At 43.2% G+C, this 22,616-nt stretch overlaps 1 protein-coding gene and 2 non-coding genes across 6 annotated transcripts; all 3 read left to right on the top strand.

Annotated features, from left to right (window-relative positions):
- Positions 1-276: 276 nt before the first annotated feature.
- On the top strand, positions 277-19,930 carry ATG16L1 (autophagy related 16 like 1). Of its 4 annotated transcripts, none has more exons than XM_090147002.1 (19): positions 277-598; positions 1,069-1,162; positions 2,993-3,098; positions 4,300-4,373; positions 4,704-4,955; positions 5,689-5,754; positions 7,500-7,586; positions 8,348-8,404; positions 8,604-8,651; positions 9,357-9,459; positions 12,039-12,144; positions 12,263-12,333; positions 13,827-13,898; positions 15,369-15,489; positions 16,292-16,397; positions 16,951-17,100; positions 17,500-17,547; positions 17,917-18,018; positions 18,415-19,930. In XM_090147002.1, the coding sequence occupies exons 1-19, from the start codon at positions 484-486 to the stop codon at positions 18,506-18,508; spliced, it is 1,872 nt and encodes a 623-aa protein (XP_090003128.1). In that variant the 5' UTR covers positions 277-483; the 3' UTR covers positions 18,509-19,930. The 4 variants fall into 4 exon arrangements, with proteins under 4 accessions (XP_090003128.1, XP_090003127.1, XP_031460837.1 ...); XM_090147001.1 differs by having other exon boundaries at positions 7,497-7,586; XM_031604977.2 differs by lacking the exon at positions 8,604-8,651 and having other exon boundaries at positions 278-598.
- On the top strand, positions 9,696-9,969 carry LOC116236407 (small Cajal body-specific RNA 6). Its single transcript, XR_004168544.1, has one exon.
- On the top strand, positions 12,726-12,987 carry LOC116236408 (small Cajal body-specific RNA 6). Its single transcript, XR_004168545.2, has one exon.
- Positions 19,931-22,616: the final 2,686 nt, after the last annotated feature.

Below are 22,616 nucleotides of genomic sequence, written 5' to 3'. Positions count from 1 at the left end.
GGATGCCGTGACCCCGCGCCGCTCTCAAGATGGCGGCAGCGCGCGGCCCGCCTCATGGGTGGGCGCGCAAAATGGCGCCGCACGAGGTCCCCTCTCCTCAGCGGGGTGCCACCCGCGCGCCTATGGCGGCCGACTCAGCGTTTGTAGCGCTGCCCGCCGCGAGTTAGAGGCAGTGCTGCGGGTCGGCGGCGCCGGAAGCGGTTGGGCTGCGTCAGGCAGCGCCGCGGACAGCCTCTGTCGCGATTGCGGTGCGCCGCCGAGCCGCGAGGACCCCTGACGGAGCGCGGCCGCGGCGCCATGGAGGGCGTGGGGCGGCGGCTGCGGGCCGGGCCGGGGGAGCCTCGGCTGTGAGAGGCGGGCTCTCGGCCCACCGCGGGCTGAGAACGGGCGCCTCCCGCTCCCTGGGGAGCCCGGCCGCCCGCCGCTCCCCCGGGCCGCTCATCGCGGGCGCCGCTCCTCTAGGCGCCCTTTCCCGCCGCGGAGATGGCGTCGGGGCTGCGCGCCGCCGGCTTCCCCCCATGGAAGCGGCACATCGCGGCGGAGCTGCGGCGGCGGGACCGGCTGCAGCGGCAGGCCTTCGAGGAGATCGTGGCGCAGTGTGAGCGCCTGCCGCGGGCCCTGGGCCTCGGGGGTTCCTGTGGGAAATGGCGGGGTTGGGGGGCTCGCTTATCTCAATTCCGAGCTGTGAGGGGGTTTCCCAGCGGGGAAAAGTTGTGCGTTGTTTTGTTTTTTAGCTTTTTTTTTTTTGTATTGTTTTATCGGAAGAATAAGTAGTTGCATCTGTCAGCGCCCTCACGCACAGCACAGCCTTATGTTGCGTGCAGTGATTGCCCAGCTCTTCTCTTTGCCGTCAGATCGGAGCTGTGAGGTGTTTGGACTTTGCACTGCCAGCTTATGTTTCTCAGATCTCGATACAGCTGCTGAACCAACGAGGGGCTGGTGTTGGAGTTGAGTAGTGCCCCAGCAGCACGCCTCATTGTGCTACAGGCTTATGGCGTGTTCTACCTTGTTTAGATGGTAAAGAATCTGGTATTGCTCTTTGGTTAGTTTTCTTAATTGTTCTTTTAGATAACAAGCTGCTAGAGAAGTCGGACCTCCACGCAGTGCTGGCTGATAAGCTGCAAGCAGAGAAGTATGACGTGCAGAGCAGACATGAGATCAGGTATTTGTGATTACTTTGTTGTTCAGCTGTCTGCCCTGCCTGCTGTAACCCAAACCGTGGATTGATGTGTTATACAAGTGTCTTCTAGGTTATGACAGTAACTGACAGCTGAGTAAAGTGGGGAGTTGGTTTAACTAAAATAAAATTTAAAGTATGAGAAACTTACTGTCACAGAGGGCTGGAGCACCTCTCCTATAAGGAAAGGTTGAGGAATTGTTTAGCTTGGAGAAGAGAAGGCTCCGGGGAGACCTCATTGTGGCCTTCCAATACTTGAAAGGAGCATATAAACGGGGAGGAACGGCTATTTATGAGGGTGGATAGTGATAGGACAAGGGGAATGGTTTTAAACTGAGACAGGGGAGGTTTAGGTTGGATATTAGGAGGAAGTTTTTCACCCAGAGGGTGGTGAGGCACTGGAACAGGTTGCCCAAGGAGGCTGTGGATGCCCCATCCCTGCAGGCATTCAAGGCCAGGCTGGATGTGGCTCTGGGCAGCCTGGGCTGCTGGTTGGTGACCCTGCACATAGCAGGGGGTTGGAACTGGATGAGCACTGTGGGCCTTTTCAACCCAGGCCATTCTATGATACTATGTGTTTATGTTAATTGATGGAGAAAGATCAGGCCAAGTTCTGGGCAGAAGGCAGTTTGTCATAGGCTCCACCCGTGAAGGTGGACCAGGCTGAGCTGCTGGTTCTGTTACTACCTAATGATTGTGGTCTGACTCTTAAGACTGTCATTTGAAAGTTGGATGAAGGCAACAAAGTATTGCAGTGCAGAAGGGGACAGCTTGGAGTCTGGAGGTTCAGTGATACCAGGGCAGATACCTGGGCAGAGCGGAGCAAAACATAAGTGTGAAGTGCAATCCGAATGTGTTTCCTATGCTTAAGAAACAAAAGCCTTATCATCTGCCTGCTTTTAGCAGGATTTTATCAGAAACTCCCTTCTAATACAGGAATAGCACTCATGCTATTTATTCTGTTGGCACCTGAATGCACTGCAAACCAATTTGCTGGTAGTGTATCCATTGTCTGGAGAGCACATAAATGCCAGCAGGCAGGGACTGCTGGCTTTTCCTCTTGGCTTGACTGAAGAAAGGGCTGCTCATTAGCTCAGAATTAGCTACTGCTGTCAGAATTGCAGTGCCTGTTGAAACTCTTCTTGCTACATGACTCAATACTGTATGCATATGTCTAATTGGAATGAGAAACAAGTAGTTGTTTCTAACAACAAATTAGTTGCATGGAATCTGTGTGTGTGTGTATATTTATTACATATATATGCCTTTAAAAAGCTAACTTCTGTTCCTATCTGCGTTTCTATCCTATATTCATTACAGTTGTTGTTCCTATCCTACATGCATTACAGTTGTAGCTGTTTTGGAGGTTGGATGTGCACGTTCAAATAGAAGTTAAAAGAAACCTCCTGTTTGCCACAGGCCAGAACGTAGCTGGGGCAGTGAAGAAGGGACTTTTTAAACCTGGGATGGTAAACCCAAGAGACTGGGAAGAGATCCAGGTTCCCTGGCTTGTGGATCTACGTCTCTTAAATGCTGTCTTTCATTTGGGTTTTAAGTCTATTTTAGAAATGTGCAAAAAAAAAAAAAAAAAAAAAAGGTAAATCAAGCCCTCAGGAAATCTGATTTTTCAATACTATATAATACTGGTGAGGAGTGACATGTGGTGAAGTTAGCTGTGGTTTGCTTAGCAATGAATGGACTGTATCTCTTATGTGGTATAGGATATCAGAGGGAGATGGTGTCCTGAAACTGACTGGTCAAAAGCATGAGAGCAGCTGGATTCTAGTTTGTGACCTTCTTCCTCTCTTACTCCAGTCCAGGACACGATGGCACATGGAATGATGCTCAGTTGCAGGAACTGGCACAGCTGAAGATAAAGCATCAAGAGGAGCTGACTGAGCTACATAAGAAACGTGGAGAGGTTGGAAAGTGCTCTTGTGCTCTGTATGCTTCAAACATAGCCCTGCATGAATGTGACATTAATTTTACTGAGATCATTTGTCTTTTTTTCATCATTTCACATGCAGTCTTTTTAAGCATTTCATATTCATGATTAAAAAAATTTGGAGATGGCTGGTTGTTCAAACTGACAGCCAGGAAATACGAGGATTCATTATCAGCATAGTGTTGTTTTTAAGAAGAGCTTAATTTTGTATTTCACAAACTGTAGTTATTAGAGGAGGAAGGAACTAATCTAGCTTAGAGCTGCAAATGAGCACTGGCTCTATACTGAAAGATTTTCAGTGAGCAAAGAGTGAGAGAATAGGTGGGAGTAGGTAGTTCCATTTGGCTCTTTTGCTTTGCAGGAGCACTGCTAGGTAAGAGTGGACAAAACAAGTGCAAGCCGAGGTTGGAAGTGCTTTGGTGTTAGACTGCAAAGGAAGGGATCGTTGTTTCTACCATGTAAATGCAGTAGGGGACCTGGGAATTCCATAAGTAATGAGTTGGGCAGGTTTTTTTATTTTTTTTCTTCATTGTTTTTTGGATTTTTTTTCTTTGGATAGGAAAACACAAGGGCTCTGCCAACAGATTTGGGTGTTCAGAATCACAGCAGAGGAAAGAGTAGGTCTGGGAGGTAGTACCTGACAGTTACTGCAGCCTTTTACAGGGAGATGGGAGCGACCTGGAGAAAGTTATGCTCCTTTGGCCACACTTCATTGGAACTGTAAAGGAGCTCCCACGTCTGTAATCATGAGCTTTTCAAAGAGTAGGCAGCTTTCTACAGGAAACGTGCGTTGACTATACAAAGCACTACAAATTCCTGCTTCTCACTCAGCACAGTATCCTAAGCAATCTGCCCAGCTTCTCAAAGCTCAGTCTTCCTCCCAGGGGCAGCTGAGGCTCTGTACCCTGTGGGGTTTGTTGGCTGGGTACCTGGGAGTTGATAACAGAGTTCATTGGTGTTGGCCTCTGCCCCTCTTATTTTTTGTGTTCTGCAGAGACTCCATCAGTAGCTTTGTTTGTAGAAGCAACAAACAAATAGGTATAGAAAGCAGATAGAAGACGTGAAAGATACTCCTCATGCTTGTAGATTGGTCTGTGCTCTCAGTGAGAGCTGCTCAGCATATGTTGTCCAACTGACAACCCTGCTATTCAGTAATGTGGTTTTCTCCTCTCCATAGTTGGCCCAGTCTGTAATTGATCTGAATAACCAAATGCAGCAGAAGGACAAAGAGATGCAGATGAATGAAGCAAAGTGAGTAGGAACAGTTTCTTCTGTGTGATTGTTTTGAGATGGAGAATTCTAGTTGGGTTATTTGTTATGATACTCTCCAGGAACCTTACAATGGGCTAAGAATGGTTCCTTTCTGCATTGTAATAATAATAATAATAATATATAATAATAATAATAATAACATATATATATATATATAATATAAATATTATATATAAATATTATATATAAATATTATATATAAATATTATATATATATATATATATATATATATATATGTATATATATATATATAAAAGTACAGATTTGAGAGGAGATTCTCATTGTTTTATGTTTTGTTGTCCTTCCAGGATTGCAGAGTATTTGCAAAAAATCTCTGAACTGGAAACAGAATGCCAGGAACTACGCAGCAAGCTACAAGATCTTGAGCGAGCTAATCAGACACTGAAAGATGAATATGATGCTCTCCAGATCACCTTCAATGCCTTGGAGGAGAAACTGAGGAAAACAACTGAAGATAACCAGGAGCTGGTCTCACGTTGGATGGCAGAGAAAGCACAGGAAGCCAATCGTTTGAATGCAGAAAATGAAAAGGATTCGAGGTGAGATAGTTTATCAAATAGAAATTATTTCCCAGTATGTTCATAAATAATTGTGTATGCAGAATAAAACAATATTCAATTCAATTTAATCTTTGAGGCCTGTGAATTCTTGCACAATGCAATGATAGTCCAGAAGTTTGCGTTCCTTTCTCTGGCCAACACAGGCAAATGCTTTGTGAAGGCATTTCAGTCTCTTAAATGAATAAAACATGTTTTTTTTTCAGTCTTGAACAACAGGGAACCATGGCCTAACAGTCATAAATCACACTCCTTTTGTTAGTACTAGATTTGGAAATTTGTTCAACTTGCATTCTGATAATACACACAGTTTTATCTCTTTTATACAACCAATTAAAATGTTTCTTTACATCCTGCTGTAAAGAGAAGATGCTGTGAGAGTCAACTGTGTAAAAACAAATAATTGTTCATCTGAATTGCCTCTGTTTACTTTTCAGCTGATAATATTTGAATGCTAAGGCCTTTAAGACAAACCATATAGTATGTGGTGGTTTTGTATTATCTTTATTAACACCACTTTTTAAGTTCTTTCAAGTATTTGCTCTGAGCAAATCTGCATTCCTATGGGCCACAAAAGGCTGGTGTGCTGTAAGACTGCCAGTGGTGTGATGTTTTAATATTGTGAAATCCATCAAACCTGCATATGATAATCTTTGAAATAAGATTAAAGAAGGCTGTTTGTTGTTTTTCATTAATCATGTTTTTCTTTTCTTAGGAGGCGACAAGCCAGGCTGCAAAAGGAGCTAGCAGAAGCTGCCAAAGAACCCCTGCCTGTTGAACCGTAAGCAGTCTTAATTTATGGGCTTCCTCTGTACTGTAGTAAATTTCTACTGCAGAAAACAATCCAGAAAAATGTGGACTTAGTTCTCCCAGCAGGCCAGAAATGATCATGTTGAGTCTCTTGTCCTTTGCATCAGCCAGCAGCACGTGGATATTCACTGCATTCACTGCTTATTCCTGGATGGTCTTTCATCAGCTGGCTAAAGTGTGCAGCTGGCGATGTGTGTTTTGTGCCAGGTTGATGAGGTTATTAGCACTTAGGTTAGTCAGATCTAGCAAAACTACACTCAGTGGACAGCCATTGGTTACAGCTGAGACAGTCTTCAGAACTCAGTGCCAGAGCAATGTGCAGGCTTCTTGATTCTCTTTGCAGCATATTGGAATCACCTTAGAGCTCTGTGCTGTGTGTCCTTGCACATGATAGAAGCAATGGAAAAGGGCCCAGGCAAAAATCTAGGGTAGGAAGAGCGTGTATGTAGAGAATATGAAAGAACTTGCAGTAATTGGAGGGAAATTTGAAACTGTAATCAACAATATAGCTAAGATAGCACAGTTGGGTTTGGAGCTTATTCAGAAATGTTTAAATGCATCCATTCCCTTAGCTTGTTGAGCTGCGGGTCCCTCTGATAAGATTATCACTAACCTCTGTGTCCCAGAGCAGTGGCCAGTACCACAGTCATTATTTGATGTAAACACACACACAACTTAAGCATTACATTCTACAGTAAATAGTGTTGCATGGAGAAAAGAAATGCACATGCCTGTGGCTGCTTTTCCTGCAAAGCTAATTCCACTTCCCTAAGTGAGACCTTCCTATTTCAGAGCTGAGCTCAGAGGTAGCTCAACAGCCTGAGTGAGTGCTTCACTTCCTGTTGTGGTGGTGATGATCTCAGTGCTTCATAAATCCTTTGTTTTGAGCTGCTGAGGAGTTAAAACAAAGCCTGTCCTCTTCAGCTCTTTTGCAGCTGAAATAGTCTTGTTTGATGGCAGACATTGGTTTGTAGTTAAATGCTGGGTTTTAGCACCCTAATTAGTCATGTGTCATCAAGTTGACACTGTGTTTAAAAATAGCTTGTCCTGCAAAATCAGCAGTGCTTTGAAGGAGGACTGCTAGACTGTCAGAGCCCATGATAACTTGTCAGCACGTGCTGAACATCTTAGCTGGATTATTTTTATGGCATTTATATTGTAACCTCACCTTTATATTCAGTTACACTGAATGTAGGTGTAACAGAGTGGCCCAAAACATCCCTTGTGCTTACTGGAGCAGCATTTGAAGTTCAAACAGTATAAAAATCATGAAATTCAATTTGGTGTGGATGAAGAGACAAAGTTCAAACCCTTGTGGGTCGTTACAGTGTATATTGGGCTGCGAGCTGAAATGTTATATTGTAGTAAAGAGAATCTGGAAAGAGTGCTATCAACATCACCATGGAGGAAAAAAATTGTCACAGAAGAGTATAACTGGCAGTTTAAAAGAGAACATTTAAATGTAGATATTGCACATAATTGTTTTCTTACGTTGTTGATAGTATTGTCTCTGGCAGATGCAGCCAGATAGTGTTTGTGTTACCTTCATCTGCCTTTGTGACACTGCAGCTCAGTGAAGCTAAGTGGGGTTTGGATCAGGCATTGGTGGATCCTAGAACAGTATCATCCCTTCTGTTCAAATACTTGAGAAGGTGGTCTCTCCTGAAGGCACTGCTGGCTGAAAAGGAGGTGTGTTCTGTTCTCTCACTTTAGCAGGGATGATGACATTGAAGTGCTTGCAGATGAAACCTCTGACACAGCTGAGGAGACATCTCCAGTGCGAGCTGTCAGCCGAACACCCAGGTGTGTAGCCTGAGACATCTTCCTTTCCATATTCTTGGAGAAGAACAAGGGGTATAAGAGATTTAGAACAATTAAAGGAACAATGTTGAAGTATTGCTTCTGATTTTCACTCTTGTTTATCTGGAATGCAGTTCCATGCTTCCACCACAGCAGAAGGGAACTCATTACATACTGTGTTCTCTATCATTGTGTTCTGGCTGTGTTTTTCCTTTGTTGTTTTAACAAAGCAAAACTAGTGTCTAAATATCTATAATGTTAAAAAGTAAGATTTAAAAATAAGAATAGACTATAAGGTAAGTACTGCAGTGCCAGCTGTCCATTCTCTGTATGAAGACACCAGCATGACTTTACAAGTATCCAGGCTTTGGAATTCTATTGAAATACCAAAAATCTCTTCACCTAGATTAAATGCTTTTTTTTTTTTTTCTCTAAACTAGCAGTGAGTGGAAAGTAAGAGATAATGATGAGAGCATGGATAATGTTATTGAAACTACAGACTTGGTAAATTGTTATGTCTGAACCCAGTAATTCATGGGGTGGACGTTGAGGGGAAAATGAAGAAACTCCACTCACAAGTGATGCTCTGATTTGTAGTTACTGGTGACTTTTGTACTGCTGCCTGCCTTTGGGATTTTCTGCCTTGGGACTGGGTCTGTGGGGAGGGAGTCTTTCCAGATACTTGCTGCTATGAACTGTGTTTATGTTGATCTTTATATGGAGAAGCTCTTCACAAGATTTAAACCTGTCCTCCCCTCCTTCAGTAAGCGACTCTCCCAGCCAGCTGGAGGCCTTCTGGACTCTATCACTAATATCTTTGGGTAGGTTAGAACACTTGCTCCTCTTTGTTTTTTGTATTGGTTTCAATGTATACAAAAAAATCTTGGTGATGCAAGGAATACAAACAAATATTTTCAGCCTTTCTTCTAGCTTCTGCCTTTTTTTTTTTCTTTTTTTGTTCTCCTCAACTTCCTGTTTCTTCCATCTTGCCGTGTGCTGACCTCTGACCTTTCCCTCCAGTCTGTCTGAGTCTCCCCTTTTGGGACATCAGTCTTCCGATGCTGCCAGGTGAAAACATTATCCCTCTTAGTCCAGCATGTAAATGTATTCCGTCAAGTTAACATGGAACCAAGCTGCATTATCCTGATTAGATGTCAGTTATCAATATTACTGGCTAGGAATTATCTCCTGTTAGAGATACAATGAACTCCTCTTTGTGGGGAGAATATATGGGTGTTGCTCTTACTTTCCACTTAGTTCCTTTATTAGAGCTATTTTAAAGTGAGCCTCTAGGCTTTGTGCTTGGTAACAAGAGTAGAACCAGCCTTTGTAAGTCAAGCCCTACATTAGGTGGATGGTCTTTGCTTAGATGGTGTTGTTTGAGCTTTGGAATGGAGCGTTTTGGTGTCTGGAATGTAGTGCTGGTGTGTTGCTCAGTCTCCCTAGACAGAATGATGGAGTTGCAGTCTTTTCTGCTAAACTTGGCTGCAGTCATTGCCATGTTTATTTCCTAATAGAAAAAGATGACTGCTTCAAAATGAGGTCAGTAATCAGATCTGGTAAAATATCTGGCATACTATGAGATATCAGAAGCCATAAGTGATGTAGTACTGTACAATAAATGTCATTTTTGAAAGACTGGATAAAAGAAAATAAAAACCCTATTGTTTTATCACTATACAGTGTAGTTAAGTGACATGTACAGATCTGGATGGACTCAGGAGAAAGCATTCCTTTCTGTTTGTAAAATCTTTTTACTGTGTTTCATATCAGGAGGCGTTCTTTGTCCTCGTTCCCTGCTCCTCAGGATAATGCAGAGCCACATCCAGGTGCCAGTAAAGAAGTGAGAGTGCCCACTACTGCCATATGTGTCTTTGTAAGTATAGAAGGAATTACCATTTTTACCATCCCTTGTAGTATCTTTGGAGGAAGCGAATCCTATCTGCATCTTGGATACTGGTCTCTTGAAACCACTGTCACTGACTTTGCCAAACAAGAAGAAATTCTTGGCAGCCTGGTTCATCCTATTTAATTTAGCCCAAGCGCTTTTCAAAGCCAGCATTCTCCCAGGTGTGGTTCTGTTCTGCATATGTTTGATGTCTGTTTTTCTGAGGTCGATGATGACACTTAGTAAAAGGTCTGATGGCACTGGGAAATTGCACACCATTACCTTTTTGGCTCCCAGCGGTCTTTGTTCTGTCATGCCATAATAGAGCTATGACTGAGAAAGAGATTGCTGACAGTTTGGGATTAATTCAGTGCCAGCTCTCCACAGTGAAGGGGGTTTTGGTGCTGAATGTCATCCAACAGAGCTGGTTGAGAGGAGCTCATGGTAGTGGTGTGCCTTCATTGGTTGTGCGTGATCTAAAGTTTTCAAGCTGAGACCTCCTTTATGTGTTGCTTTGGCCTCACAAGGCTGAACTTAAACTTCTGAGCTGGGCATTGCCTTCTGAAATGAAAGGTACTGTGGTAAATTGTTTCACAGAGCAATTTTTTGGATGCTTCTCTTGAACTTTCTCAGGCAATCCATCAATTGCTTTCTCCATGGATACAAAATGATTATTTTAATCCGCAAGAAGAGGGGTCATATAGAGAGTTACTGTAGTGTGGAGGCTTGTGTGTTCCTGGTGTGCCTGTTGCTTTCTCTAATGGAGGTCATAGGGTGGAAGAGGAGTAGTTAGGCTGTGATCTCATTCTCAGCTTCAGTAACATAAGTGACAGCCTGGAGCTGGCTTGAATAGGGCACTTATCAGGAGGTGTTTGTGGCTACAGTACATGATAAAAGCCTCCCTGCACCACTGGCTGTATACAGCAAGTCCAGTTGATTGACAAAATTACTTATGATTAACACTTTAATATGTAGGACATTGCAAAGCTATGTATGACTGAGATGCTCAAGAGCCTCCTGTTTCACCTTTCCATGAATTTCCTCTGATGTCATCTGAACTTCCTAGAGTGGCATAGCCAGTCAGCCCCACACAGGGGACAAACCAGAGTAAGTTATGCTGACCCTCACTCTTAGAAACACAGGGAATGCTGTCCTATTCCAATTCCCACTTTGCTGCAGTAGGAACAGTTGCAGTAGCAAGCCTATCACAGTGGCTGAGTGGAGGTGATGCTTGGTTAGCAGTGCAGTATTGGAAGGAAGAACTCCCTGCTTCATGCGTGGGAGTTTATATGTGCCTTCTGGAGATGATCTGTGTTGTATTTCAGCTCCTGTGTTTGGAACCATGGTGGAACCTCACACATATCTAGATTCAGTGGAGCAGTGCAAAGCATTCCTAAAATGAAGGCAGGGACTCCGTGCCAGAAATTTGGCGGATGCTGGGAGGTTGTTACTCCAAACAGGGATCCATGCCTCTCTTTGTAGATTTGAATAGAAAAAGCTGAAATGGGAGGAGAAGGTTGTTGTGTCAGCCAGCACAGTGGGATATAGCTGCTGGGCAAAGATTTTGGCTAGCTTCATTTAGTGTTTCTTCAGCACTTCCAGGAAGACCAGACTTGAAGTGTAATGACCTCTAAGTATGAGCTGACAGACCAACAACAAGTTCTAGCAGAAAATCTTCCTGAAAGCTGATTTCAAAAGAGCACTTAGTGAAAATACTTGGGTGGGGTGCAGGGGAGAGGAAAAGAATGCAGCAAATGAGTTAAGGACATGATACTCCTTAGTGTGGGAAATAACTAGTGTGAAGTAGTGTGAATCTGTAAAATTGACAAGGAAAAAAAAGAGATCCTAATACTAGAATCCTCATAGATTTTTAAAGGTTAAGAATCACAGTTAAGCAGGCAGCTCAACCTTCAAACATTACTCTGTGCAAAAGCAGAGTTATTGCTGGTCCTGCTAATAGGAACAATGGCATAAACCCAAGCTTTCAGTGAGAGGAGGGCTGTTCCAAGCTGCAGCTGTGCTGTTAGTACTTAACTGCTGATATGAAGCTGCATTGCCACTGATACTGTAAATGAACATACTTTGTTATGCTGTTTTTAAGCAGGCTTTCCAAGGCCAAACCTGACTCGTGTGTTTAGTGGTTGCATAAGCTGGTTGGATTATGTTCCACTGCTGGCTCTAGACAGAGAAATAAGAGGTTGATTTCCTTCTGCAGTGTGTCACCTCTTAATGTTTTCTGTCCTTTCCTTATTTTATTCTGGTATAACTTAAAATAAAAGCCTCTGCTTTGTAAGTTCAGTCTGTGTAAGCTCTGTCAAGTTCTTGGCAGTGTACTGTCACTGTTGAGTCCTTGCTGGTGTTCTCCTTCAAATGCCTTTGGGTTTTTTAGTAAGAATCAGCATTTTTTGCTCTGTTTGTACACAATCAGCCACAGCAGAGATTTCAGCTATGTACTGCTGAAAAAAGCTTCAGCTGTGGTGTAACCCTTGAAGCTCTGTCGCTTTCTAATCAGTGCTTTTTGGATCTGTGCATTTTGGTAGCTGTTCTGTTTCTTCTTGCTCCCCCAGGATGCACATGACGGGGAGGTGAATGCGGTGCAGTTCAGCCCTGGCTCCCGGTTACTGGCAACAGGAGGCATGGACCGCAGGGTTAAGCTCTGGGAAGTCTTGGGAGGTAAATGTTTTTGCTTTGGGATAACGTGGGGTATTAAATAAACTCATATTATAGTTCACTTTGTGTCAGCTTCTGTTCTAATCCATTGCTTAAGTTTTGTTCGTCTTTCTCTGTGCAGATAGGTGTGAGCCCAAAGGTTCCCTCTCTGGTAGTAATGCTGGGATTACAAGCATAGAGTTTGATAGTGCTGTGAGTATCTGTGCAATATCCACTGTTTGTAATTGGAAATAAGCTAATTGATTTATGTTATGCTCTGCTGTCACCTTCCATTCTGATGCTTTGAGAATTTACCTAAGATAGGAGTTCATGCTTAGGAGAGTAACTGCAAATAGTTAAAAAAAAAATTGTACAGAAGCTGCAGTTGGTGTAATTCTCATCTTGACTTTGCAGTTCAGATTATAAGCAGCTCAGACATTGGCCAGTATGGGGCTATTATAATAAAACTAAAATGCATCAGGCTTTGTCTAATATGAGACATTAATCTTCAGCTTCCCACTAAAGCTGACACAGCAGCACAAAAGAGGAAAATACACTGGGGCTTTATTTTTGTGAAGCTTTTATTTTCACGAGTGCTTTGTTGAGGTCTGTGATGAATAGTAAAAGGTCTGATTGTCCCGAGACTTGCTCTTCTATGGCCTCTTCTCCCAGCAGTTTCTCCCCAGTCATGGCACAGCAATGGTGTGACTGTGGGAGTGTTTGCTGACAGCATGTGATGCTTTCAGTTCATGTTAACCCGAAGTTTTGGAGACATGACTGTGATCAGCATCCCACAGACCTGCTCAAAGGAGTTGGGGTTTCGGCTTGTTATACCTGGACATGTGATCTGACTTTTCTGCTGAGACCTCTTCCATAACCCAGTGTTTTGCTGCAGAATAAGACCAAAGCTGAAGTCATTTTTTCCACCCACTGATTCTGCATGCTGAACTTTCCTGACACACACCCAAAGCCATCGTCCCTTTGGACGTCAACCAGCTGATGAGATTTGCAGGGGTTGTTAATCTGCAGGATAAACTAGTTGTGAGGTTATGTATGTCAAGATGAACACACTTGAGGTGACATCTGCCTGGGGTGAGATGCCAGTGGGCCTTAAGGACTCTTCTTTAGCTTCAGGGAATTGTTTGAGCTGCACAGGTCTTTAAGGATAGATCTCTCCCTGTTGTGGATGACTTGGAAAAGCACTAAGCCTACAGTCGTGAACAAACCCATCTACCTGTCCTTGAACAGATTTAGCTCTTGGAATCTTGAAACATTAGAAGTATAATAACCAATTCCACTTTGAGGAATACTTAAGGTAGATGATGCAGGGCTTTTTTCATGTGCAAAAGATAGGTGAAAGGAATAGGTGAGGGCACACGAGTTCAGATCCTCGCTGCAGTAGTGGTGGGCAGAAGGGGAAGAAAGGAGGTATTTGCTGTCTGGTTATTGTTATTCCTTTTACCTATAGTCATGATTCCACCAATCACTGTCACCTTTTGCTGAGAAGAAAAGGCCACGGCCTTTCTGAAAGCTGTCACACTGGCTTTCCATGCTGTTATACGCTACCAGGTTTTAGTTATTTTATCCTTTTGTTTTCCCTTGGCATGATAGCACTAATACGGCTCTAATCACTAATTGGCAATGATTTGAGCTTAATTTTCATGTTGACTAGCAGAAGTAGTTTTAAACTAAACTTGTGTTTACAGGGTTCTTACCTCTTAGCAGCTTCAAATGACTTTGCCAGCAGAATCTGGACGGTTGATGACAATCGATTACGGGTGAGTCTCCTGATGGTTGGGATAGCTTTGTCCTCCATTTCCACCTTTGTGTCTTATAGAGGCAGTGTGATCTTTGCTGTTGTGCATTTACAGGCAGTCAACAATTCCTTTTGTTAAACAGATGTTTATTTCTCTTAAAATTAAAGAGGCTCTTCAGCAAAACCTAAAATCTAATATTGGTCTCTGCACAGCCTTGCAGGAAACTCCAGTTACCACATCTTTGCAAAGTTGTGTATTACATCCCTCTCTGTGGAAACTCAAATGTTTCTTATGGTTCTTGAAGAGCCACTTTAATGCTTTAGCCTCCATCTAAAGAGAAGACAGCTGAAGAGGGGTTGCAGCAGAGGGTTGGTTTGTTGTTTTTGTGGGTGGTTTGTTTAAGTCAGAGGTAACATTCTTGAAAAGCAGTCTTAGACCTTGCTGCTAAAGGCAGCAAACTGAAGGATTTGTGAAGCTATTCTCTATCTTTCAAAAGATCCCTTCCTTCTTCCCACCTCCTTTGTACTCAGATTCTTATCCAACAGTTTATCTCAGGTTTTAAGGAACAATTTACCTCTGGGAAAAAAATAGTCTCTTATCAGCTTTCTGTAAAGTTTTGTTTATTATCATTCCTGTCGACATTTTTATCAATTTTTTTAGGAAGATGCTACTTAGGTTTTGAATCTCCTAGCATTTCACATGTCAAGTATAACCTGCAGTCACATTATCCTTCACTGGGTAGTTGTCAATGTGCAGAAATCAGGTCTAATACAAGAAGTTGTAGTATACTCTGAGTTTTTAAAACAACAACAACAAAATCGATATACCAGGCATTTCTCTTGTGGCTTTTTTTCCCCCCACAGTTCTTGCTTCAGTCACTCACTATTTGTTTTGTGATTTGGCATGTAAATATTCAGCAATTGGAAGTGAATGCAGCTCATGTTCTTCAGCCCCCTGAGCCTTCCTCTGTGCTGGATGAAAACAAAAGCAGTTATGGAATCTGCTGTAGGGAGTGTTTCTGAAACCTTTGGTTGTCTCAGCTTTCAGGCTTGAGGGTATAACAACAGTTGAGATGAGGTATATCCTGCTGTATCCTTGAGAGAAGATTGTTATAGAAACCATTTTTAGTATGCTTTCCCTTTCCTCGTTTCTCCTGCAAGGCTGGAGAGCAGTTGCCACCTACCCCTGAAGAGTGGGCATGCTGGAATAAGGGAGCTCACAGATTCCCTGGTAGCTGGAGACCCTGCAGCCAAAGGTGACCCATGTCTCAGGGCTTCAGGCTGAGCTCAGTGGTGCTGAAAACCAACACAGTGTTGATCACTGTTTAAATGTCACAGATGGGGGGGAAGAAAAGAAAATTCAAGCAAGGCAGTAGACGTGTAAATTATTTTTTAAGATTCTTTGTGAAGTTGATGAATAGAACCAGTAAGCTATAAGAAAAGAAATCAAATAGAACTGTGCACTTTGCCAATGTGAATCTCTTCTCCTCAGCACACTTTGACAGGTCACAGTGGTAAGGTTCTGTCTGCCAAGTTCTTGCTGGACAACGCACGCATTGTTTCAGGAAGCCACGACCGGACCCTCAAGCTCTGGGACCTCCGTAGCAAAGTTTGTAAGGAAGCTTCACTTCTTTCATCCATGTTCTGTGCTCCTACTGGGTGTAAATGGGAGCCTTACATAAGGCAGATCTTCTTGCTAGTCTTAAAAAGCAAAAACCGGTGGCAGTGCTATTTTCCGTTGTTGTTCAAGTAATCAGATTCCTTCTGTTTGTTACCTGAAATAAGAAATCATGTATGCAGGAAGCACTGTTAATGCTATTACATTCACAGCAGCTGTGTTCTATGAGCTTTCTTTGTTTATCAGTCCATGCTGTGGATATTTTTGTCTTCCACTAAAAGCGTGGAGCCAGCTCAGAGTGTTTTTAACCTGGAGGTGGATGGAATTGTGTCTTGGAAATGTGCCAGATTTCAACATCACAAATGAAGGAGATGCTCGAGTTTTGGTTCTTCTTTGGGATAAACGTTTTTCTTGGTCTGCTCTTCAACTGATGGCTCTTCTTGCACTGAGAGAAAAATCAGGATTGCTTTGATATCTGAGCCATGAACATAGGTCATGTTGGCAGTTTCATGTTTAGCAGTGGCAAATTATAGCTTCCTAAATAGGAAGTAAAGCAGCTGTCCTAGGAACGTTTAAAGAGATATTAGATCTAGCAAAGGAGATTGAGAAGGGCAAAGAGGTTAAAGACTTAATTCGGGATTATACTAAGACAGTTTGCCCTGTGGCACTCCATGGGCCCAGCACTGTGCAGCTGCTATGTTCAGGGTGTGTGTATGGCATAGTGATTATTATCTGATTCCCTTTCCATCAGATTGTATGAAGTTCAGTGCCTCAACACTGATTTATCCTTTTTTTAGGTATAAAAACAGTGTTTGCAGGATCTAGCTGCAATGACATCGTATGCACTGAGCAATGTGTAATGAGTGGACATTTTGATAAGAAAATCCGTTTCTGGGATATCAGGTAAAACTTGTGGGAGGGCTTACACACAGTAGGGATGATTATAAAATTGTTGTCCAAGTATATTCTGAACTCTGGGTTGCTTTTCTTCCTTAGTGTAGAAGCTGAAGAGACTGTTCTGAGTCTCTGAGAGCTGATGAAAGTGAAAGTGCCTTTTATTACTGTTTTCACTATTGGTTGAGAGGGGAGGGCTTGGGGCTCTATATGTGGTTTTGGATTGTTGTTTGGTTTTTTTTTTTCCTGAAAAGGCAGTCTGTTTCATCGTAAATATTTTGCATTGGTCATTAGTTTGCTTTCTAGACATTATTTAGTTTTCCAGAGGATAGGGTTGGGTGTAAGGTAGTGTCTGACTGTTGGCTGGTTGTGTTTTCTACCAAGTGGAATCTTGCTGGAGGAAGACTCAAAATGTGAGAATAAACCAGTAATCCTTTGTCTCCTCCTCTTTCACACTGGGACAAGTAAAAGTTTGGATGCAGTGGTTTGGCTTCCAGACCCTGTTTTACTTACTCTTTTTTTTTTTTCTTTTTTCCCCTACTGTCTTCCCATCTTTTCCTAGGACTGAAAGCATAGTAAAAGAACTGGAGCTGCTTGGGAGAATCACAGCTCTGGACTTGAACTCGGAGCGAACAGAGCTTTTGACCTGTTCCCGTGATGATCTACTGAAGATCATTGACCTGCGGGTTGGTGCTGTCAAGCAGACATTCAGGTGAGTGTGCCCTCCACAAGAACACTATGAATTTCAGTAGTCAGGCTTGCTGGTAGCTCTCAATGTTAGACTTTTTTCAGCATCTCCACAGCGAAAGAAGTCACCTACATTTTTTCACTTGAATAGCAAGTTTCTCTGCAGTCTAACAGCAAAAATCTGTTATGGCAAATCTTTTCATTTGCTTCTCTAAAGGAGGTGCATTGGTTTAGAACTCCTTGGCGTAAGGGAAAGGGCTACTTCAGATGTGTCTGAGGGGTTGGTGTATGAAGAACAGAAATTGTGATAAAGGGGTGCTGGAGCTTATTCCGAGCCATCCAGAACCCTCACTGTGCTCTTTATTAAGAATCTTGAGATCAATCTTATAAACGAAGTTTCAGTTATCTGATTCTATCTTTTCAGTGCCCAGGGATTCAAATGTGGCTCTGACTGGACAAGAGTTGTGTTCAGGTAAGATCAGATACAGGGAAGATACTGTCTGATTAATTCTTATCCTCAGAAACGAGTGATTCATGATGCTTGGCTGCACCATCTTCATTTACAGCTGGAAAAACTTGGGGCAGAGTTTGATTTGTCCAGTTACCTCTTGGTCAAGACAGTGCACCTGTAAATGTTGATGAACTGTTTTGGAAGCTTCCTGATTTATGAATTCATTTGCTTGTTATTGCTAACAAATGGTAACAGAGATTTTTTTAAATGATGTAATACCAAGTTACTTGCTTAGGAAGGAAGCTGAATGTGGAATGATGATTGTGCTGATAAATTGCTGACGTGAAGAAAATTTGTTCTGTGCCTTCAACTCCTTCTCTGATCTCATAGTCCTGATGGTAACTATGTGGCTGCTGGTTCAGCTGATGGTGCCCTCTATGTGTGGAATGTACTCACTGGGAAGTTGGAGAGAACTCTTGCCAAGCATCACAGGTGAGGAAAAGCTGCCCATTCCATCTGAAGCAGGACCTGGCTTGTGAATATAAATGAGAAAGACTTGTGGTTGTAGAGCTTTACTGTTTGAGTTGGTGTGTGAGAATTTTTATATGCAGATTCTTTATGTATTCGTGGCATTGTTGTCTAGATGACCAAAGACTACGTTTACTATTGTTCCGAAACTGACATACGATTCTCATAAGAATATATTTAATATATTCTGAAGAAGCAGTATCTCTCTTAAGCTTATTAAAAGCAGGACTCTCCTAGGAGCTGAGAATGAAAGTCCTTGTTCTATCATAGTCAGGATACTGTATTATTTTCTTATGAAATGCTGTTGTGGAATTCAGTGTTTTTTTTTTCCTTTAAACTTACACCTGGCTTCCATTTCAGTTCTTCTATCAATGCAGTCGCGTGGTCCCCAGCGGGTGCCCACGTGGTCAGTGTGGACAAAGGAAACAAGGCTGTCCTGTGGTCTGAATTTTGACTGGATGGAGGGTGAGAGGCAGAGCTCCCGTGCCTCTGTGTGTGGTGGTGCTGGTCCGTGGCTGAACAGAATGGAGACCCCGGCCCAGATCCATCCTGAGCGGGAGTATTAACAAGCGCGTGGGCTTCGCTTTCTGGAGGAAAGTTCTAAAGCAATGGAGAAGGAACCTGAGTCAGAGACTTCTTATGGCCGTAACCACGCTGTGGCACTCGGACTCAGCAAGGGATTAGCTGTTCTGGATGGAGAATGCTACTTAGTCATGCCTTTACATGCAGTATCTATGCACCAATGGAGCTGAAGATACGCGGGATTCCTCACCAGGCAGCTGTGCCAAATACCCTATCACACAAATGTATCTACAGCACTTCTGAGTTGGAAATGTTGGAAAGAAGTTACAGCGTATGCTGACTTAATGCATGCTCTGTCTCCTGTGTTCTGTTCTTATGGCCTGGTTTAGGCGTGGAGTGAGAAGATCCCGAAATGTGGACAGGTCCTGGGCAGTCTGAAGTGCTGGAAAAGCTTTTGTAGAGAATTTCCAATGGTTCTGGCAGCTCTGCTGCTGAGTTACCAACTCAATGCAGAGCTGCTCTGATCCTGACTGGTTCTCCAGTGCTGTCACGCAAACTCCTTGTATCAGTTTTTGATGGAGATTGTCCATTCTTCGGGACTTCTGCACGCACCCTTTTGTTAAAATGCCCTTCAACAGTCGGGGTATCACAAAATAAGAGATTTTTAATCTTTTTACTCCACAGTCAATTTGGTTACTGGGTTTGAGGAGAGAGAAGTTCAGCTTCTGCTGTGCTGCTGTGATGAGGAATGTAGTCATACTGTGACTTCAGTACCTGAACATAGATGCTTGGTCCCCTTTTCGGTTCATCCGTCCTCTGCTGGAGGCTGTCAGTAGAACACAGGGTCAGTGGGGTTCAATCCCAAATGCATTCTGTTGGTGCTGGCCATTCCAGGCCACTGACCCGCTTCTTCAGCAGACGTGCAATATTCCTGTGTGTGCTGAAGCCCTCTCTGTGCTGTGGAGCAGAATCTTCCTGTCCCCGTTTACGCATCCAAAAACCACAGTGTGGCTGGCTGCGAGCTACCTGGTACAATTGCATCCAGCCAAACCTTTCCACATGGTCTGGGCCTCTAGACAAGCCACCAGCGTCGTATTGCCTTTTTATTTGCACTTTATTTTCATCTTTCCTGATTGTGTTTTACTAAGGAAGCGTGTTGTTTGGAGGGGCTGGGTTTTGGGGCAGCTGCTCTAACAGGCATCTCTCTAACCCAGCCTTTTGTTCAGGCACCTTCTGTAGAGGGAACTAGAGTATACTGGGCAAACTTTTTATTTATTCAGCTGCCCATAAGAACTTGATTGTAAATAAACCCATGTTCCGCTTTTAAAACCCCACACTGCTCTGATTCATTGATGTCTGTGTTCGTGTGTGAGATTTTTGTTCTGAATGAGCCAAGAGTGGGAACTGGAAACATCTTTGTTTTGTTTTCTTGGTGTATTGTAGGTTTGGGTTCAGCTGCACTGTGGGATTTGGTATAGAGGGGGAAGGAGGATAATGCTCTTAGCAGCAAGCTGGATGACCTGCAGATGCAGCCTTGCCTTGCCCTGTCTCAGGAGCACTGCCCGAGACTTGAAGGAGGTCTCACCATGTTAAACAAGTGCCCCTGTCCTTGACAGATGGATTTGTTGGGTGTTTTGGATAAGTTACTGTATTTCAGATACAGCTGAGAACAGAAGGCTTTATATCCTGTGGCACCTGAACTGCTACCTTACTGGGTTTTTAAGGCAGTGATAGGAAATGCCCGTTTCTAAAAACACGAAACCCTTATGAATAAAGCTCTGGTTGCTACTTCAGAGTAATGAAACAAAGCCTTCAGCTGTTTTTGTTAATGGAACAAATTTCCATATACAGCCATGAACCTTAACTGACTGCTCTCCTCTTTCTGCTGAGACAAGAAGCTCTGTGACCAGCTGTTGGACGTGGGAACCGCAGCAAAAAGGAGAAAACCCACACTGGCACTTTGAGACACTTTTGGAGACTGTTTTTTCCTTCTGCCTGTTGCTGTGGCAGAAAGTGCTTCTCAAAAGGTACCTATAGAGAACCCAGGTGACCTTGGGTTGCTGCAGAAAAACAGACTGCTGAATGGCAAGTCAGCGTAATGAAAGATTATTGGGAGATTAGGGTAGCATAATAACTCTGCAGGCTCTGATGGGAGGGGATCAGAATGGGTTTAGGACTTTTATAACTTAGACTATCAGACTTCTATTTTCTACGTCGTGCACATAGATTCTTGCACAAAGGGCTTTGTTTTGCCTGTTTGTGCTGTTACGAAGTAGGTTAATAAAATTCAATGCTGAAGCAGTGATAATGGCTAGCCTAGCTAAAACCTTAAGCATTTTAAATTGAAATTCCTTAGGACTGTGGTTTCTGTGAACTTCCACTTTCAGTTTTTTTATTTTACCTGAGTATTTTTTAATTAATTCTGTTGCCCACTCGTGGTTCAACCTGCAGATGGAAGAAGAGAAAATGAAGGTACCTGCTGTGCAGAGGTGCTGTCATGCTGTCTGTGCTGATGGTGCAGCTGCCCTTCCTGTGGCTGGCAGTAGCACGGGGCCATTTCTCCACATATTGAAAGTGTGAACTGTGGAGAAACTGCCTCCAAGCAGTTCAGGAGATGTGTGCCCTCATCTCTCAGGCCTTCAGAGAAGCAGAGGTTGTAATGCTCATTTCTCTCCTGGAGGGCTCCAGCGACAGCAGCATAAGCACTTCAGAAAGCTAGCTTTCTCTTTTTGCACTGTGAGACTGAATATAGCGTGTTAATTTGGCGGATTCATTTGTTGAAGCCTCTTCCTTACTTCAACAAACAGCACCTCAAGCACACGTGAATCTCTGCATTGTAGGGCAGGTGAGTTTGTGTTTGCCAGAGCAGTGATTAAGCTGCCCAGATAAATCCTATTTAATAAAACATTGCAGGAATTTTGAAAATAAGGAAAGAGCTGAGGAACGCTGCCTCTGTGCTCATTTATTTGTGTGCCTGGGCAACTACATTCATTCACCAGTGACTTTGCATAAAGCAAACCTGACCTGTGAGCACAAGATTGCCTGCAGAGGAGGCACTTTGGGCTGGTAAGTGAAGAGGGTCTCATGAGGTCCTTTTAATTAAATTAACAGAGGCAGCCCAGAGGAAAGCTCCAGCTGCTTATGCAGATTGCAAAGCAAAAGTAACACACTGTTGGTCTTGATGTGACTTACAACATCATGGGGAGAAGAAAGCTATTCTTGGGACAGTCACAAACAGTAAAGCTAAACGGATTAAAATCTCTGTTGAAGTGTTTTCTTGAATGTTGTGCTTCACTCGTTTTGTAAGTGCATGAAGGATGGGAGGTGTAGTAGCTTACGATGCTCCTAAAGAGCAAGCGAGGCATTGGTGGAGAACCACACATAAAAAGCTCAGTGACTGTGATTAATACATTGCTCAGAATGTCTGGCAATCCTTTATAATGGCATCTGTTTATAGAGACTTGCTTTGTAAACTCTCTTTTTCATAAACAGCTCTTCTGTGTTTAGCTTCTTATCGGGCTGGATGCTTGAAACCCTAGGAAGGAGAAGAGAGAAGAAGAGCTTTAGAATAAAGCTCCTTTAGTAACCATCCTGTTCTATGTAAGTCTGTTGCCTTTGGAAAGCATATGAGGATGACATTGTAGACCTGTTCATTGAGGACCTGGTCTTCCTTAGGTAATACTTTTCTTGCTGACTGAACCACTTTCCGGTTGAATCTTAGCCCAGGTGCAATATTTGCTCTTGGAGGGGGATTAATTCTTGAAATCCTGGATGGACGCAACCAGAGACGCGCTTTAAAATCCTCTACAAATTGTCTTCCTTCCTTGCTAAGAGGTCAGTGATTCTCAGGTTGATGGGAAGACACGTAGGACGTGACTGCATGGAAAATTCATCTTTCTTCTTCTTAGGAGTTCATGTCTTTGCCCTGTGGTAGCTCCCGTGCCGTTCGGAACACAGCAAGGTATTTAATGTTATTTGCCAGTTTCTTCTTATGGTCTACAGTGTGAATAAGGTGACTGCTCAACCACAGCTACTCTTCT

This window comes from Phasianus colchicus, chromosome 10 (assembly GCF_987193195.1).
Source record: "Phasianus colchicus chromosome 10, bPhaCol1.hap1.1, whole genome shotgun sequence".
Classification (NCBI taxonomy): Eukaryota; Metazoa; Chordata; class Aves; order Galliformes; family Phasianidae; genus Phasianus; species Phasianus colchicus.
Note: the sequence above shows the minus strand (reverse complement) of the source record. Positions and strands in the feature narration are given on the sequence as shown.